We start from the raw sequence: 18,460 nt of genomic DNA on the forward strand, positions 1-18,460 counted from the left end.
AAGAAAATACAACTGAGCAAAGGGACCTCAGGGCGGAAATTGAGGATGATGAGCCGGCTCTGAACTCTGGGCCCACAGGGTGAATTTCTGCCTCTTTCAGCGTAAGGTTGCGCTGTTTGGTATTTGCTGCTCGGTCTGCCTGTTGAAGGGCGGTGTATGGACAAGCCTTGGTACGTGTGCAAGTCCCATTTCCACGGAATGGAGACGGGGGCTCTTGGCGCATGTTTTACAACGTCAGAGGAGAGGGCATTTCTTTTCCCACTAAAGGCAGCCCAGCTCATCCTGCCATCTGGGAAGCAGAAGATGGGGGGTGGGGGGCGGGGAATCTGTGCCATGTTCATTTGAGAACAGCAGAGACAAGGTTCATGGTTGACAGAATGAAATAGGAATGCCCAGCAGCCAGTCTCTACACAAGACGCTGGGGTGCGGGGCTCATCTCTGGGCAGGAAACCAGGGTCTCCACCCACTTAAAAGAGGAGAGATGGCATTGACTGGTTTGTATGTTTGTTTAAAATGTGTAGCTTTGCCCTGGCCGTGTTTCTAAGTGGTTAGAGCATCGGCTCATGTACCGGAGGGTTTCAGGTTCAATCCCCGGCCCAGGTCGGGGCACTTGCGGGAGGGAACAAATCAATGTGTCTCTCTCACGTTGATGTTTCTCTCTCTCTCTTCCTCCTCCCTTTCTCTCTTCCACTGTCTCTAAAAATCAGTGGGAAAAATATCCTCAGGCGAGGATTAACAACAACAAAAAAAGGTATATGAGTGGTCTTATTACTAGTCTCTGAGTCCCTTGAGATTTGGGGCTGTTTTGTTTTCTATTCAGTTTTGCCTAGGGTCTAACTCAGTGCGGGAACTGTGCACATGCTTGCTGAAGTAAAGTGGAATTGAAGATGGACAGTATGATCATTAACACACACCTATTTACACACTGCCCAGTCCCTCTGCTCAGGTTCACTCTGACTCTCCCTACCTCTTTGACCTTCCCTAGAAGGGGTAATGAATAATTCAGCAAACAATAGCGTATTCTGGTGGTTACGAATATGACAATTTAATTAATATGTGTTTCTTCAATAGTGCCAATCTCATTTACCCAAGAGAGCAGTTTTCCATTTCTGTTCCAGGTTTCTCCCAATAAAAGAGATCAATCCTGCAGTTACCTGAAGGCCATTGATTAAGAAAGGATGTGGGTTTGTAATAGACACAATACTGTGATCATCATGTTTTAAACACGGACATTTATTTAGGGTTTTGTGAACTCATACATTATTAGGATAAACTCTAATTTATATCAGTATATAATAAGCAAATATAGAATACAATAAATTGCATTTGTGTACATAAATACAAACTTTGAGGTAGGGCCTCAAGAATAATGACTTCTTAAATGAATAGTACACAATATCTAATATGTACTCTACAAGATATATATATATATATGGTGCATCATTTGTAACATAATATATTTTCTTCATGTACAGTTAATGAAAAAATAGGACCTGATTAGCGAACATATCTTTATTTATAGGCAACAGTACTACATTTAGGACATTAGCCAAGTATGCAATTTAAGAATAAACCTATTCCATGATAGGTCCATAATAAAGTGCAAAAAAAGACCCCAAAAATGAGAGACAAAACAGTTCCTATCAATTAGTAAGTATCATCCTAACAATAAAATACACCTATAAGGCAAATGGTTACCTGAAGATGTATTTAAGCCGGCAGGTAAATCAGACCACTGCTTGCTTTTCGGTCCATCTGAACACACTTTCTCTTTGGCTGCAGGTTGCTCAGAAGTGACCGAGCAGAGACCACAATTCAAAACTACTCAGTCTTCCTGTGCAACTGAAGCAAAATCTGGAAAAGCTAGGAAGCTTCACCTTCACTAATCCTAGGGCCACTTTGGGAAGAAATTAGTACCAGGATTAAATCACCCAAAGCTTTGCTCCCAGCCTGGAAGTTTTGCTCATTCATTGACCCTGAACTTTTTTCCTTGCAAGACAACCTGCCGCACAGCACACCCTCATGCAAGTCATCTGCCATGAAGAAGTGTGTCCCAGGCCCAAACATGGGTGTGACAGCAGTGGTATGATCTTGCCATCACACAAATGTTAAGCAATAGTTAGTGCCCAAGTCTCTGGGAAGAGGACAATGGCCCATGGCCAAGGGGACAAACAGGAAAGAAAGTTCTCAACTTCAGGCATGGGACAACCATGCTGATGGGTGGAGGTTGTCAGGAAGCACTGAGGCACATGTAGATAACAGAACAGATCTTAGAGGAAAACTCAACTCCAATCAGCAGAGAGACAACCCAACTCTGGTATCTATTTAACGCTCACTGTGTCAAATGTCTTTTTAAAGTGCTGCTCACTGGAATACACGTTGATTACACTTCTTACATATTAAAAACACATGGGAAATTTCAAAGACATTGAGGTCATTGATTTGCATTGACCACAGATTTCATGCAATAAATAAATAGAAAGGAAAAAGGAACAAAGACCAGCTTGGACACATTGATACACGACAAACACATAGCCCTAAAGACTAAGTTACTAATATGCTAGACAAGTATTTGCAGAAGTAGCCACAACACCAATAGTTAAGACATATACATGTTTTTCTCCTTTATGGATATTACAGGGTTACTGTTTTTAACATATGGCTTTTTTTTAACTCAGAACGGACTTCTGGCATTTGTTGGTGTTAGGAAATAATCTCACAGGTGGAAAACACCCCACATTCTGCACAGCGAACCAATAAAGTCTTTTCTCGGCAACTTGGCTTTCTCCTCGGTTTTCAGGGAAACTCTTGAGTGGCAGTTTACAACACTGTTCATTTTCTCTTTATTCATTCAATATTTTTTTCTTCCAATTGACTGCATTTTAACACAGCATGGAAACACCCCTCTGGTCACACGCATCTCCCAGCCCTCAGCATTCCAGCCAAGTCTGCGGGAGGGTAGGTGCGCCATGACGGGTTAGCTCAGACACTGGACACATCTGGCAAAGAGAGCCTTGAAGTGGAACATAACTACAGAAATGGGCAAAACCACCCCTCCAAGGTAACCGTTTCCAGCTAATTTCAGAACCCTTCGCCTTTAAGGAAAGTGTATATAAAACTTGGAAGTTGGAGGGGAAGGGAAAGAATAAATCCAGCTGCTCAGGGACCCGCTACTGGGTCCTAACTGGACAAATGGTAATTAACACCAATGCGGCTGCTCCGAGCTGCAGGACACCCTGCCTGGGGAGGGGACCCACTCACCAGATGTTCACCTTCAGTTTGCACAAAGCAGATATGGCAGCATCCAGAGTCTTTTCATCACAACATCAATAATTAGCTGAAATGGGGTTGGCACCCAACACAAGACTCAAGCTTTAGCCAAGAAGCGAGAGAGAAAATCCAAACACCATTCATCCTGACGCAAACATATAGATCTCACGAGAGAATGCCAACTCATTTCAGCTCTTTTCTTCAACGTCCAAGTTGGAAAGGCTGCAGATAATTTCCAAGCCTAAATTATCCCTCCCTCTCCCATTCCACCAGGTGTCAATGGCAGAGGCGGATGTTGGATACCACTCAGCAAGATCTACTCCCGTAATGGGGGCCGCTCATCAGTATGGCTTTCTGTGGAAAGTAGTGTTCATGGCAGACAGGCCACTACGGGAAACACTGGGGCAGGTGAGGCCACAGCTCAGCTTCCTAACACTAAGTCCAGGGGGAGCTCAGTGTTTAATGTCTGTGAGAGAGTCTAGTAAGTTCTAGCTTTGGGAGCCAGACAGAAAGAGAGACCAGGGAACAGGGAGAACAAACATGCATTGCAGACCAAAGAGATGGAAACCTCCAGTTCAAAACCCATCTTTGTTTCCTTTTCTAAACCTTTCCTCAGGGTGCTCTTGAAAACTGGAAGTTCGCATCTGTGTCTGGCACATGGCAATGATATTTGCCCTAGTAAAGGGGACAGCTCAGTAAAATGACTTGAGATTTTTTCTTTTAATAAATAAAGTCCTTTTTTAACCAATGTTACATTAAGGTCTGGTGTTGGGTCCCGTTGCTGTTGAATGGATAAAAATGTCACATCAATATACAAGATTTGAACTGAGAACTTTGCCTGAGACCCTGTAATATGAAGACAAATTAAAAAATGATTGAAATGATCTCCCCGAAAGGGAACAATTTGAGGTTTTGAAATTCTTACCATCAGAAAACAGAAACCCAGGCTACATTATTCTAAACTCACTTTCTCTACAATGATTTCCAAGATATTTTTAAGGACAGAAAACATCACTAGGGATACACACTCTGTGTGACCACATATCACATTTGAAAAGTTTCATCTACACACATTCAGGATACAAGAATTTAATGAAGTTACAGCTTCACCAACCTCTACAGACACGTGATGCACTCTCATTAGAGTGTGGTTCTGAGTACTGTGAATTGGGAACTCTTAAAATTGAATTAGCTAAAGGTAGTCTTAAAGGCTATACTTAACTGGCTCACTCACTACTTACCTAAACTGTATTTACCAGGAAATTCTGTAAATACTGTGACCTAAAAGCACAGTGGATATCATGGTGGTTTTCTATTAAACTCTTCATCTCTGTGGTTTCTCTGTAACTACATTTGGAATCGACTGTGAATGAAAAAGTTGAGAGTAAAAATTGAGAAGTTATCTGTCTTTTAAGAGTTTGTTTCTTATATATAGAATTTATAGACGGACCAGGGTAAGTCTCATTGTCCCAAAGGCTGAGCAGCAAGGTATCTGCAGCTTATAGAAAACATGTAGAAAAGAAGAAACACTGGACCATGACATTGAACCATGGTGCTAAATGTCATGTAGAAACTGGAATGGAGCTCTACTATGAACATACAAAATTAGGCACAAATTATAGGATGGCTTCTTGTGGAGAGGTGGAGGAAATGACCAAAGAACTCAGAAATTGGGTTATTTTTTAAAAGATAGCAGTGGAAAGGGAGCTGACTCTTCGTTGAGGTCCATGTGCAGAGTGAAGTATCTGTGTCCCCGCACACTTGAGACAGTTGTTCCACATGAAGGAAACATCCCCAATTGTGAATCAAAATAGAAACTTAACCACGTAATGGTGCCCAAACCCGCTGGCCTTGTCTTGCTCTAACGCATGTCCTGACCACCGCTGACCCTCCGAGTGTACCGTGCCCTGTCTTTCGGAATGAAAGCTCTGTACTGCTCAGCTCATCCCTATGACACCCATGAATCCGAGTTAATGGTCCTGTGGTTCTGCCATTCGATAGATGCTTTATGGGCACCACGGATAACAGACAGCATATATTTTTCCATTGGCCAAATCATACATTCCTCCTTGTGACATCACCAGAAAGTGCTCACCTAGCTGATCCGCTCCTGTGGGGTAAAGTGCGTGCTCAGCAGACCAACCCTACTGCCAACGGACACCACGGAGACAGGTGAACGGCGCTTGAGGAGGTCCGTCTAGCTCTTCACTACAGCATGCTACACTAGGTCCTATGGAACCACTCTCATGCACAGATACGAACAGAGAAGTGGGGAGAAAGCAGCAGCAAAATGGGAAGAAAGCTGGGAAACCAGTAGGGGGAGGCAGAGAGGGAAAGCAGGATCAAGTCTGGGCCATCTCATGCCATCAGACTAGCACTGGGTGCCCAGTTCCAAATCCTTCACTGGCATTTTGAGTCCCAGGGAGGAGGTTCCCAAGGGGTCGATCATGTTCTTGTAACGCTCCCCACGGTGCTTAGCTAAGAATGGGCCCCAGTCCGGCTGCGGCGAACACACCAACTTTAGCCTCTGCAAAGAAGCCAAAGACACACAGGGTCACGGAAGTACTGCACCTTCTTCCCCAAGGCACCACCCCGCACCCCCAAACTGTGTGCAATCACATTTTCCAGGTCCCCTCTTGAGCCAAGAGGTCCCCTACCAGGAGAAGCAGGTGGAAAGATCAGCCATTATTTAACTAAGCCACGGTCTCATTAAAGAGGAGACTTAGTTTGGTTCACTTGAAATTATTTACATCACCCTGAAAGCAATATTACAATTGCTTAGGATTTGCCTTGTGCAAGATTAATAGAGGAAAAAGGACCCAGATTTTAATTACACATTTTTCCCTCCAAATGAACAGAACCCGCATACTTCTCTCGACACTGCCAAACGCAATTTGCAAGGGACACGTGTGCTCTATTACTTTTGCTCTTTAGTTCCAACAGTGGGTTGCTACATCAAAATAATTGGATTTTGTTGAGCATATTTCCCCAAAGTAAATAAATGGCCAGAAAAAAAAATATCCCAGCCCCAAAGAGACATTGCCAAGAGTGAGCAAAGATTTTAATTATCTGTTGACAAAAATATATGCTTCTGACTTGGTTCAGCAGGCTTGGGCTCTTGCAGTCAAGCTGCAAATAATAGGGTATCTCTAGTCCTTCAACTGAACTTCTCACCCAAAACATAATCGCACTGAAACATATTTTAGGAAGAGGGAGGAAAGAAAACATATTTCTCACTACGTAAGAGGGAACAATTATATGTTTATTAACTATTAAAGTGAAGCTGCCTCTTATAGCTGTTAGTTTAATCTCTCCTTAATTATCCGTTTGCAACCTCTGTGTCCCAAATCAACCATAATAAATTTATATAGCCAACTCATCAGTTTAGAGAATTTCAGTCTGACACAAAAATAGTAGTGCTAAGCCATCTTTTGTTCAGGGGAAAAGAGATTTCTGGGTCAGCTGATAGAGAAGTTCATCAGGGACACCAGCAAGCTTCCTGGGGGTCAAGGAGGCCTCGGTACTAACCTCCAGGGGACAACGAATAGTATTTCCTGAGGACAAAACCTGGAGATCTGCCTGAGTAAGCAGACTCTGACCTCTCCCTTCGCCCACTCTACCTCCTCCTTTAGTCCAGAGAAAACCAAGGCTACCTCCCAGCACGTGGACATCTGGCTACACATTTACTCACAGGCTCTATTCCCTTTTCGCTTCTCCCCTCCGGAGCCTTCATGGACATCCCAGAGCCCTCTCTCCTTCTCTTTCAGCCTGGCTGACCCAGAGCAAAGCCCCGACAGCTGCTCAGCACTGCACTCTGTCTGCAGGTGTTTCTGCCCCTTGCTCTAATCCAGTGGTTCTCAACCTTGGCTGCACATTAGAATCGCCTGGGAATCTTTTTAAGATCCTGATTTCTTGGCCTCATCCTCCGGAAATTCTGTTTCTCTGTTATGGGGTGGGACCACAAGATTAGTAAAAAAGAAACAGAATTTCTGGAGGATGAGGCCCAGAAAGCAGGATTTTAAAAAGATTCCCAGGTGATTCTAATGTGCAGCCAAGGTTGAGAACCACTGCCCTAATCCAATGCCCTTCACATGTGAGTGCACATTAGAATCACCTGGGAGCTTGTTAACTTGTAGACTCCAGGGTCTCACTTCCCCAAGACTCTGGTTCAGTGGAGCCACGCTGGAGTCTCACCATCTGCATCTCCAACGAGCTGGTCCCTGGGCCACACCCTGAGGAGCACGAGTCTGGTCCAAAATGCCAGGCCTCTGGCTCTCCAAGAGGGAGTCCGAGCTGCCCTTTTCCCAGCATGTCTGAGCAAGTGACTTGTCATAGATAACAGCAGCCTGGACACACTTATCTGGTAAGTGGCCCAGTAAAGTAGCAGTCAGCCCCCTTCCCATCCACTCTGGAGTGAGCGTGTGGGGATTTTTATTTTTGTTTTGCATTGTAATTAAGAAATTTATCTCATCTCTACCAGCCATGCTCCGGACCTCTTGTTACATTCTACGGGATGGTGACATTTTAACCAGCCTGGACCCCGGCCATCCCTAACCCAGGCACAATGGGAGGGCAGTGATTTTTAATTGAATGGTAATAGATGCTTGGAGGGAAGAGCCTTAAACAGAGGGGAACATTGGGAAGAGGGAATCTGATGTGTGGTTAAAAGCCAAGCACTGGGCTTTAAACCATGGGTGAGAGGGGAGGAGGCACTTCTATCACTCATTCCCCAGAGCTGTCAACGCGCTGAGCGATAGCATAATAACAGCTCAGCCTGCGGATTGGCTCAGAGCCTCCATTAGAGGAATAATACATAATAAAAATGGCTTTAATAGAAACGCTGGCAACTGTAATCACTTAATCATCAAGTCTCCCTCTAGAATCAGTTTGCCGAATCTCTTGTTTCTAATGCACAGGGCTCTCGGAGCTTCTCCCTTGAGAGGGGATGCCAGGGGAGAGTAGCGGGCACACTCACCTCAATAAATCGGCCAGGAGCCAGATGCATTTTTATCACAAACATAATTGGGATCCATATAACGGAACAGGCTAGCATTAGCCATCCGAGCACCATGGACCAGTTAGGGTAGCGGTAAGAGCCATAGGTCATGGGCTCCCACTGGTAAAAGCTGAAGCAGAGGATAAACTAGGAGGAAAAGAGAAACACAGGCATCAAGGTGTGAGGTATCCGTTCATCCCACAGACACATGCTGAACCCCTGCTCTGAGCTGGATGCTTACGTATCTATGATGTCATTTTATACCCATAACAACCTTGAAAGGGAAGAGTCAGTAATCCATTTTCCAAATGAAGAAACTGAATCTCAAAGAGGTGAGGAGAACTCGCCTAGCTGCTGACCCTGGGTGTGGCCTCTCCCGTAGGAACGTAGGAACGGAGCATCGCACCTGCAGGTGTGGGCACACACAGGCTGAGATGACAAGTTCAGAGGGCATACAGCAAGGCGACTGGTGGGTGGAGGTGGCTGGGGGTGTTTTTAAGGGGTTGTCTGTACTTTCTATGATGGGTCATCAGCTTTTGTTACAAGAAATAAACCTGTTAAGTTTATGTATTTTGTTTTTTAATAATTTTACATACATACATACATATATATGAGAGAGAGAGAAGCATCAATGTGATAGAGAATCGTTGATTGGTTGCCTCCACAGGTGCCCTGAGCAGGGATCGAATACACAATTAAACCTGCAACCTGGGTATGTGTCCTGACAGGGAATCAAACCTGCCACCCTTTGGTGTACGGAACGATGCCCCAACTGAGCCACACTGGCAGGGCTGAGTTTTAATTTTTAAAACGTGAATTGAATCACTACGTCTTCTTATTGAACGGGGAATGCCTGCATCCAGGAGCTGGCTATAAAGCTGGCTGAGACCCTGAGTGGTCCCCACGCAGTGCCTGAGTCAGAAGCCTGGTCCGAAAATGAGCTGTGGGACAGAGAATGGATGCACAGCCTCCCTTCCAACTGACTCAAGGTGAAGGGCCTCGTCACTGAATGGTGGGCTGAGAGCCAGGAGACCAAGAGGCTAATCTCAGCTTTCCCGCTAATTAACTGAGGGACCTACTATAAAACGGATATATTTCACACCCTATGCAACACGGGAGTTTTCTGGGGATGATAGTCTGGTATTTACTCTAGAGTTCCCCCTTATTTTAAGAGCGGTCAAGATTCTACCCACTATCTCCTATCCTGCACGCTTCCGCTGGCAATGGCAGGGAGAACCCTCTGAAGGCTGGTTAGTGCTGCTGAAAAGGAACAAGGGGAGATGTGTGCTGAGAAAGAAAGCACCAAAAAGACAGAGCAGGGGCCCCAGCTGCTCTGGCCAAGCCTTTGGGGACACTGCCCTGAGAAAAGCATGTTATTCCCTGGATTCATCCTGCATCAGCCTGGAGTCACGTACATGATGATAATGACTAAGTTCTCCCTTCCTCCCACCTTTCTTCTTCTATCTTAAGCAGTAAAATAACTGCCCCAAAATGATTGGAGCGAATTATGTCAGGAAAGAAAACATATGGACATGTTTTGGGGAAATCGTGAAACACTGTACAAATGTGAGGCATCTATATGATTGCTGCAAAGCCCAGGCTGCTAGGGCGTGTGAGTATTTCAATGCAATAATAATTCAATATTTCTATTTGAAGCAACATGAGCCTGAAGACAACTGTTGAAAGAAACTGCTCTTATGGAAAGAGATGTTTTACTCTAGGCCCCCTTTTAAACATTCGCCCCTTGAGTTATAAGCTTTATTAACCCGCCTATTGGAAGTGCGGCCTAATGTATTTATGGTAAGTTGCTCCATTTCATTTACTATATAAACAGCAATACATCCGCTTATGTGTGCACATAATTCAGTGACGTGATCTGACTATGTATACAATGATTGCATGGAAAGTATTTATATAGCCCTATAAATCCAGGAAGGCACATATAAAAATGATCCATTTTATTTCAGGAGTTTTGAAGTAATTTAAACCCATAATCTTAGCCCGTCTCAGCACACCACAAATATCCATTTTATAGAAGGGCAAAATATAAGAAGTGTTAGGCTTGGTCCTTCGACACCCATTTCAGTTGGACAAATATCATATCAAAGTTATTTGCAATAAACTCCCCTGGGCCAAGTCAGCTTTGATAAAATGCTGCCCTCGAGTGAGGCTGGCCCTCAGAGATGGTAATGTAGCCACGGAGTCAGGCCTGCCCTGAGCTTTGCTGATATCAGCCTGAGATGGCCAGCAGAGGGCTTGTGGTCGGTGATGATGGCATTGGCCACTTCTGTTTGTCACTTCCCCAGAGGGGGACTCTGGTTGAGGGTATTTTCTGGGACCTCTCCACAGGTCTCTGACAGGAGTTTTATAATGGAAATCAAGTAAAGCACAGCATAGTTGAGGGACTTCCTCAAAAAACACAGCAAGTTCCTAGAATTCCTGTTCCCTAACATCCTGCTCACACACAAAAAAGAGACTTCTAAAATCCCAAACTGGGATTACAAATTTGAAAAGCACTGGGCGTTTAGAATGTATCAGTGTGGCCTAGACAGCCCTGAATTCAATGCTTAGCTCTGAACCTACAACCAAGCGGGGTGGGCAGGAACTTCAGAGATGGTGTTTGTGCAGTGCCTGCCTCTCATTGACCTCCACAAATAGCATGCTAACTGTTATGATGTGGTGTTTCTGCAGAATATAATCAAATTCTTTGACACTTAATCTCTTCTGGGACTGGAGAGAGAGGTAAGGAGAATCTAGAGCAGATTCTAACTTGATTTTGCCCAAGAATAAGTCATGTACAGCAGTCACTGGGGCAGAGTGGGGGCTGAGGGAGCAAAGCGCAACAGAGAGGAAAATGCCAGAGGCAGGAGAGTGTTGCTCTTTCCTCCCACCAATTAGGTAAGTCCGAGTTCTTCACACACATTTCGGTCCTGAATTCAAGAGACTGGAAATTCTATCTTACTGCTTTTCAATTCTCATGGCCCAAGTCTACTGGGACTTTTCAGGCAGATAACAGCCTCTAAAATGTGAGTACAGATGGGGCCCCAGAATGCTACCTGTGTCCGTCCATGCAGAGGGAGATAAATACTAAATAGTTTTTCTGTGTAAGCGTCTGTCTTTTTAAAAGGAAGTTGAGGTGTTTTGATTAAAACTCTGTGACATTATTTTTTAAAAGGGAAAACATACTTTCTTTACAATTTTACTTCCATCCTGGCTTGTTTTCCTTGAGAGAGGTTGGTACTGTGGAGCAAAAGGGTCTTAATCTGGTTTCTACTGCCACCTGCTGGGTACAGGGGGAACTACATCTGGCTTCCTGCCGCCTTGCTGAGTAGACACTCACCTGGCTCAGGCCAGGGAGGAGAAGGGGGAAATGCAAGATCTCCATCAGTTACTGTGCTTGGAGAGTAGATTGAGGCGAAGCCTGCAGCCTATGGCACAGTAAAAGAGGTGACGGGACATGCACGTAAGTCCCTATGCAGATTTACTGATACATGAAGAGCTCTGATCTTTCAGATGAATATCAGATGATCTCAAAATGTCATCACCACACTTGAGGAAGACAAAATAGTTCTCAGAGCAATAAAAAGGAACAATTGAGTGTCTGTATTGAGTAGTGGTTAGGAATAAGCATTTTGCAGCCAGACTGCCTGGATTCGAACCCAGGCTGTTGCTGATCATTGGTGTGCAATGCTAGGCAAGTCACAACACCTCTGGGCGTCGGTTTCCTCACCTGTAAAATGGAGAGGATTTAAGGCCAACCCCACAGAGCTGCTCTGGGAGAGCTGAGGTGAAACATACAAAGCCCCTTGAACAGAGCCTGGACCTTAGTTAGCAGTGGGGACTGTGACTGTTAGTACACAAGGCAGACTGCTACCGTGGGAAACACTCCATAAGGATGCCCCAAACTGTGCATGAGTCCAGCTCTGCACCCAACTGGCTAAGCACCTTTAAGCAAGGTGCTTCACCTCTTTTCCACATCTGAAAGGCAAGACAATTAATACCCATCCTACCAGCTTCCCAGGCTCTTAAGTAGGCCGAGTCCTTGTTTACGCACAAAGCACCACATACAAGGTCCCATCTGCACAATACAGCATGCGGTCCTTACAGTTAAAATGGTTGGAGTCACAAATGCCCAGCAGACTTTCCAGAAAATGTTTGGCTGAAATCCGATCATCATCTCTATGTCTTCGCAGAATCTCTGCAAGCCTGCAAACAGACAGGTGGAGGCCTAGCATGAGGTGTGGTGGCAGTAAGGGGGAGGGGCAGCGCTAGAGCCCCTCCCTTGGGTGCCCGTGGCCAGGGACAGCCCCAGCCTGGTGTCAACATGACCCCTATTATGTAGGAAACTATCAAACAAATGTTGCTGGAACACAAGGGACTGTGGCTTCTTGATCACTGATCAACTGAAGCAACATGCAGAGGAGACCCTGGTCTCATGGCCACACATAACCCCCATCGCCACACACTCTTGGTTTAGGAAGGCTTCTACACCACTCCTTGAAAGAAAAAGCCATCGAGAATGTTTTCAAATTGAGCAATTTCTTGCATTGTTTCCTGAGCTCATCAGAAACAGGTTTCTCAGGCCTGTGGGCTCGCTGAGCTGAAGGGTCCTGCATGACTATGAAGCTCCCTTACAGTTGGCCATTCTAACAAGTGGACTGGCAGCCTCAGCTTCATTCTTCTCAGTCCTTCATCCTCTGGGTCATTTATGTGGAAAGTGGCACCTCTGCCGTCCCCCCTGCAAAGCGCAGGCTTCTTCCCCGAGACCTCAACCACATGCTCCTCCTGCTTCCGAGCTCGGACAGCCCCTTGGATTTCTGGGTCCTTAATCCCTAATGAATGGGGAATTTAGAGTCTGGGGGCTCCTCTCCAGCCTTCACTCACCATCTCTCACCCTTTGCTACCACCTCCCTGGGTACCACCTGCACCAGCTGCCTCCCCTGACCAGAGCCCCCAGCTCCCAGCCCAGACTCCTCCTTCTGGTCCTGTGTCCTCGGCGCCTGCCCTCTGCTGCAAGAAAGGGGAGAATGATGCAATATGAGAAGACAATCTCTTGCTGGGGTAGAAAGCAGAGATGTGGTATTCTTTCAGGGAACAGAACAGTTCATTATGTTATGGCAAAAAGTCCAGTGGAGCCACCATAGACAAAATAATGGATCCTGAGACTGGTACTGGCACTCAGGTCCATGCCACGCTCAGACCCAGAATGCTGCCAAGCCCATGGCCAGTGCTGAGAACAGTGTGGGGGCTCACCGAAGGCCTTTCCAACTCACTCTAACAGTTCTCAGGTTGCAGTGAGCTGCCTGCTCTACTTCAAGGTCAACTACAATGCTGCAGAGGGAAGCACCTGACCAGCAGTTAGGGACCAGAGTTGAACACTGTTCTGCCTCTAACTCCCTGTGAAGACTTAGGGACAGCATTCCCCATTCTGAGCTTTGCTGAGGGGACTGGGCCCCAGAAACTCTTAGAGCCCTTCCAGGGAGGTCAGTCCATGGTGAGGAGAGGTTCCAAGTTTCTTCTTTGTGTCCACAAGCAAGAAGTGTATGCTTTGAGCAGCGGTCCTGCCCATCTGTGGATGGTAGGTTGTGTATGTCCTTTAATGCTATTAATACCTTCATTGAATGGCCTCCTTATGCTAGAACAGTGGTTCCCAACATGGGGCACATGCCTCACAGGGGGGCAATTTGTTTTTTAAGGGGGGCAATTCGAGAATGAGTTATTAGCAGTGGATTTTTGCATTTCTTATCATTCTTATGGTTTTAGGGGCCTCATATGCAGTATATAAATATATATTGTGATATATTTATGCATTTAAGTTCTCTATGTTTTGAAACTTTATTTGCTATTTTTTCATATTATTTCATATTATTATTATTTTAACAATTTCTTAGTGATTTCTTCCTCAGTACTTCAACTGTCCTTTTGTTCTTTTATGTTTCTCTTTCATGGATACCATGTTCTTTGGAAGCTTGTTTAGAGCAAGGTAGGGGCCTTTTAGGCTTTCTCCACATGAATAGGAGTTCACTTTTTAAATAAGAATTATATGTCATGGGTGGGGGAGCATCAGGATTTTAGAGATGCTTAAGTGGGATGTGACCGAAAAAAGGTTGGGAACCACTGCATTAGACCCTCTGGGCATACGGGAGGGGTGAGAACCAAAGGAGTAGAAGTTAAAGCTGTTTACTAACTCTGCCTCACAGAGGTCCTGAGACAAGCTTGGAATAACGATGCTGCTCTCCTACATCTCTTAGGTAGCAGCAAGTAAGCCCTTTCACTGTCTTATTAAATACTAGAGGCCCGGTGCACAAAATTCATGCACGGGGGAGGGGATGTCCCTCAGTACAGCCTGCACCCTTTCCAATCTGGGACCCCTCAGGGCATCTCCGAAACCAGCAGTCAGACATCCCTCTCACCATCCCGGATCGCTGGCTCCCAACCACTCGCCTGCCTGCCTGATTGACCCTAACCACTTCTGCCTGCCAGCTTGATCACCCCTTAAGCACTCCCCTGCCAACCGATCGATGCCTAACTGCTCCCCTGCTGGACTGATCACCCCCAACTTCCCTCCCCTGCTGGCCTGCTCACTCCTAACTGCCCTCCCCTGCCAGCCATCTTGTGGCTGTGGGTGCTGGCTAACTGCTCCCCTGCTGGCCCATTCATCCCCAACTGCCCTCTCCTGCTGGCCTGGTTGCCCTTAACTGCCCTCCCCTGCCAGCCATCTTATGGTGGCCATCTTGTGACCACATGGGGGCAGCCATCTTGTGCGAGGGTGTGATGGTCGATTTGCATATTACCTCTTCATTATATAGGATGGAAACCTGCCTATCTACACTAAGTTTTACCACAGCAGCAGGCAGGATTGTTCCCTTACCGTACACATAGGAGATCCCCACGAGCTCAAAAATGGCAATGATGACGAGGGCATAGGAAGCAGCATATGTGTCCACCAGCTGAAACATGTAAATCCCACCCTAGCAGGGAAGAGAAACAATTGAGATCAATGGGCCTGGCTGTAGGCTCTGTCCCATTTCTAACAGGAGAGGAGAATCAGGTGCAAACAGGAGTCAAAGGATCTCCCCTCCCTAAAGCTGATCCAGCATGCAAGCTGGAGGCCTTGCCATGTTGGCAAAGCCGCTCCCGAGAGACTTGAAGCCCATCAACAGAAAAAGCACAGAAAATGACCTAACATCTTACTCTAAGAAGGCCAAGATCGGCATCGGAAGATGTGCATGTGAGAGCAGCCAGATCATTTTGTTTTTGCTTTAAGCAATAGATGAACATTTCTACCAATACATCTGCATTTGATTGACCTTCATATAACCTTGAGGTGTCTTTGGGCATTTCTCCTGCATCTTGATCTCTCTCTGTAAATCTCTCTACAATCGATGGGGCTGAAAGATCACCTCATTCCAAGCCATCATTTTACAGATGAAGAAACTAAGGCTCAAAGTGGTGACTTGCTCAAGGTCACACAGAGAGCAAAAGCAACAGTGTACTGAGTGAGCTAACACTCCATTTACCAAGACCCTCAGGCTAGAATGACCTTAAGTGGTTGAAGACACTTGTGTATGAGAAGTAAGCAACTGGACATTTCTCTGGTCAGTAAATTTGGATTTTCTTAAAGTAGGACACACCTGCCTCGTTGGCTCAAGAAGGCTACATCTCAATTAAGAAGATGTAAGAAGTGCCATGAGTAGCCAAGGTGACATATTTCCCTCTGTGGTCAGAATCCCCAATAGCCTGGGGCCATATGAACAGAAATGCCAGTGACTTGGCTACTGTTATGAGATCTGAGTGCTAAGGGTGAAAGGACAGACAGCCATGCGGTCCCCACCCCCAGTTACCTGAGTGATCATCGGAAAGCCCATGACGAAGAAACAAATGCAGCAGCCCAGAGTGAAGACCGGCTTGTGGGTGCGCAGGTACTTGGGGAACTCGTCTGAGATGGAGGTCACTATGGTCTCGATGGTGGCAAACTAGAATGGGGCCAAGGAAAAAGGCGTCTGAGATAGACCACACCATCCCAAAGTCTCCAAAAAGCCCTCTGTGTTTCCCATAGGGAGCATGGTACCTGTATCAGGTTTGGCTTTTAGGACTGCCTGCCCTTGATGGGCTGAAAATGCCTTGTTGGGTCCAGTCCACAAGGCCAGCAAGGGAATGCAAGCAGGATGTGAGCTTTAGAAATTACCTGCAGCCCCACAGAACCTGCACTCATACTCACCCATCAGGGTAGCTGAAGCTGCACTTTGTATTCATGAGATGTAAATCCTCCTCCAGTTTACCTGCATTTGATCTTCTACTTGAGGAAAAACCCACTTTGCACCCAACTCCTAAACTCTGAGCGCCTGTCAGCATGATGGGTAGTAGCCTCAGCCCCAGAGCAATTCTCCTAAAAGTGACTTGATATTATTCTCCCTTATCCTGCCCACAGAATTTGCCTTGGCAAAATGACACCAAAGTGGTAAATACACTGGCTAAATCATGCACAGGAAATGGAGCAAGGAATAAAGGAAGAGAGGGCTGCTCCCTGGCACCATCTCACGAGTCCCTCACAAATGCAAAGTAATCCTGAGTCCTGGGACAGGTGATTCACCATCTCTACATAGCTTGAGAGAAAAATGCAGGTACCACTGCAGGCAGGATGCAGGTCCCAGGAGGAGGGGTTCTTCAGAAGGACCCTGGGGCAGGGGTGGGTGAGGAGGGGCTCACCATGGTGTCAAGTCCAAGAGTGAGGAGCATCAGGAAAAAGATGATGGCCCAGAACGGAGAGAGGGGAAGCCTGGTTAAGGCTTCCGGGTAAACCACAAATGCAATGCCTGGCCCTGGAAAGAACAAGACAAATGATTGCAGACAGGCCCCCTCTTCCTGGAAGCCCACCGGGCCTTCTCTCCATGGGAATCCTGAATTGTTACTTACATGCTGCTCCCACTGTTTTTTGCTTTTTGGTTGGTTGGTTTTCTTTACTCATTTCTACCCATTTCCCCAGTTAGATCTTAAGCTCCTTGAGGGGAAGAGCCAGGGGAATTAGATCCATATCTTGAGGAACTTAACGGAGAGGCCCCCAAATAATGCCAAGACAGAGACTCAGACCCAATGCCAGGCCGTGTCCCATGAAAATAACATGAAAACCCATCTTTGTATGGACGAGCAGGGGAAGAATAAAACAATTACCCTCTAGAACAGTGGTTCTCAACAAGGGGTGATGTTGCCCCCAGGGGACATTTGGCAACGGCTGGAGACATTTTTTAATTTCACAGTGGGGATGGTGGAGGATGATTACTGGCATTAGTGGGCTGAGGCCAGGGATGCTGTTAAGCATCCTTCACTTCGCGGGGCAGTCCCCACAGAAAGAATTATCCAGCCCAAGTGCCAATAGGGCTAAGGTTGAGAACCGTGTTCTAAAGGCTAGAACAAGCCCAGAATGGCTTCATTTCAGGAGAAACCATTTACATAAAATGTAAATCCACCTAACACAGTTCAGATCTTGCCCTACAAAGGCTTGGGAATGATGGGGGTATGTCAGTCCACGGAGAATCAGCTGGGGGGAAGTGGGGCTGAAGCACAGTGTGAGTGTTAAGAAAGTTTGGGTTCTAACGGTCAGGCAGATCTGGGTCCAAATTCACACTCCATGACTTACCAGCTGTGCAACCCTAGACAAGTCATTTCATTTTTATGAGCCTCAGTTTTCCCATCTGTGCAATGGGAATAACAACAGTTCCTCACAGGGTGGTTCCGGGGAACCGATGAGAAAATGCAGGCAAAGCACGGAGACCAATGCCTCACTTGGAGAACATTAGCTTCCATTATGAGTGAACAATGACCTTGGAAATCAGCATTTCTAATTCAGGTTTTCCCAAGAATACCACATGCTCTTGGTGGAGGACTCTGGGCCGCAGTTTTCTCTACCATCATAAAGCCCTGCCAGGGGTTCCTATCTGCCTCAGCCTCGCTGGGAGGATTACTGTAACCCAGGATGGCTAATGATCAGCAGTTGTGAATTTCCTTGTCAGTAGAAAAATAAATGATAATGGGCAGAGACAATGACGGGTAACACACAGCCCACACACGTCTAGGAACCAGAAGTCACAGCACCTGGAGTTTTTACAACGCAAGCCTAACAGCACTTTTAAACTGGAATTTATCGGGGTTGCTTGTTCCAAATGATGCCGAGGGCTTTGGGGTATTTAAAGCATA

At 46.1% G+C, this 18,460-nt stretch overlaps 1 protein-coding gene across 1 annotated transcript in view; it reads right to left on the minus strand.

Moving 5' to 3' along the window:
- Positions 1-1,215: 1,215 nt before the first annotated feature.
- The window catches only part of SLC6A5 (solute carrier family 6 (neurotransmitter transporter), member 5), a 47,150-nt gene continuing 29,905 nt past the window's right edge, over positions 1,216-18,460 (minus strand). The window contains exons 11-16 of the mRNA XM_006753969.2: positions 16,976-17,088; positions 16,111-16,242; positions 15,138-15,237; positions 12,372-12,472; positions 8,246-8,413; positions 1,216-5,797 (exon numbers count right to left, since the gene is read on the minus strand). Of these exons, the coding sequence (XP_006754032.1) occupies positions 5,642-5,797; positions 8,246-8,413; positions 12,372-12,472; positions 15,138-15,237; positions 16,111-16,242; positions 16,976-17,088 (770 nt within the window). The 3' untranslated portion in view covers positions 1,216-5,641. The remainder of the gene's footprint in view (positions 5,798-8,245; positions 8,414-12,371; positions 12,473-15,137; positions 15,238-16,110; positions 16,243-16,975; positions 17,089-18,460) is intronic.

The sequence above is a fragment of the Myotis davidii genome, unplaced genomic scaffold (assembly GCF_000327345.1).
Source record: "Myotis davidii unplaced genomic scaffold, ASM32734v1 scaffold330, whole genome shotgun sequence".
Taxonomy (NCBI): domain Eukaryota; kingdom Metazoa; phylum Chordata; class Mammalia; order Chiroptera; family Vespertilionidae; genus Myotis; species Myotis davidii.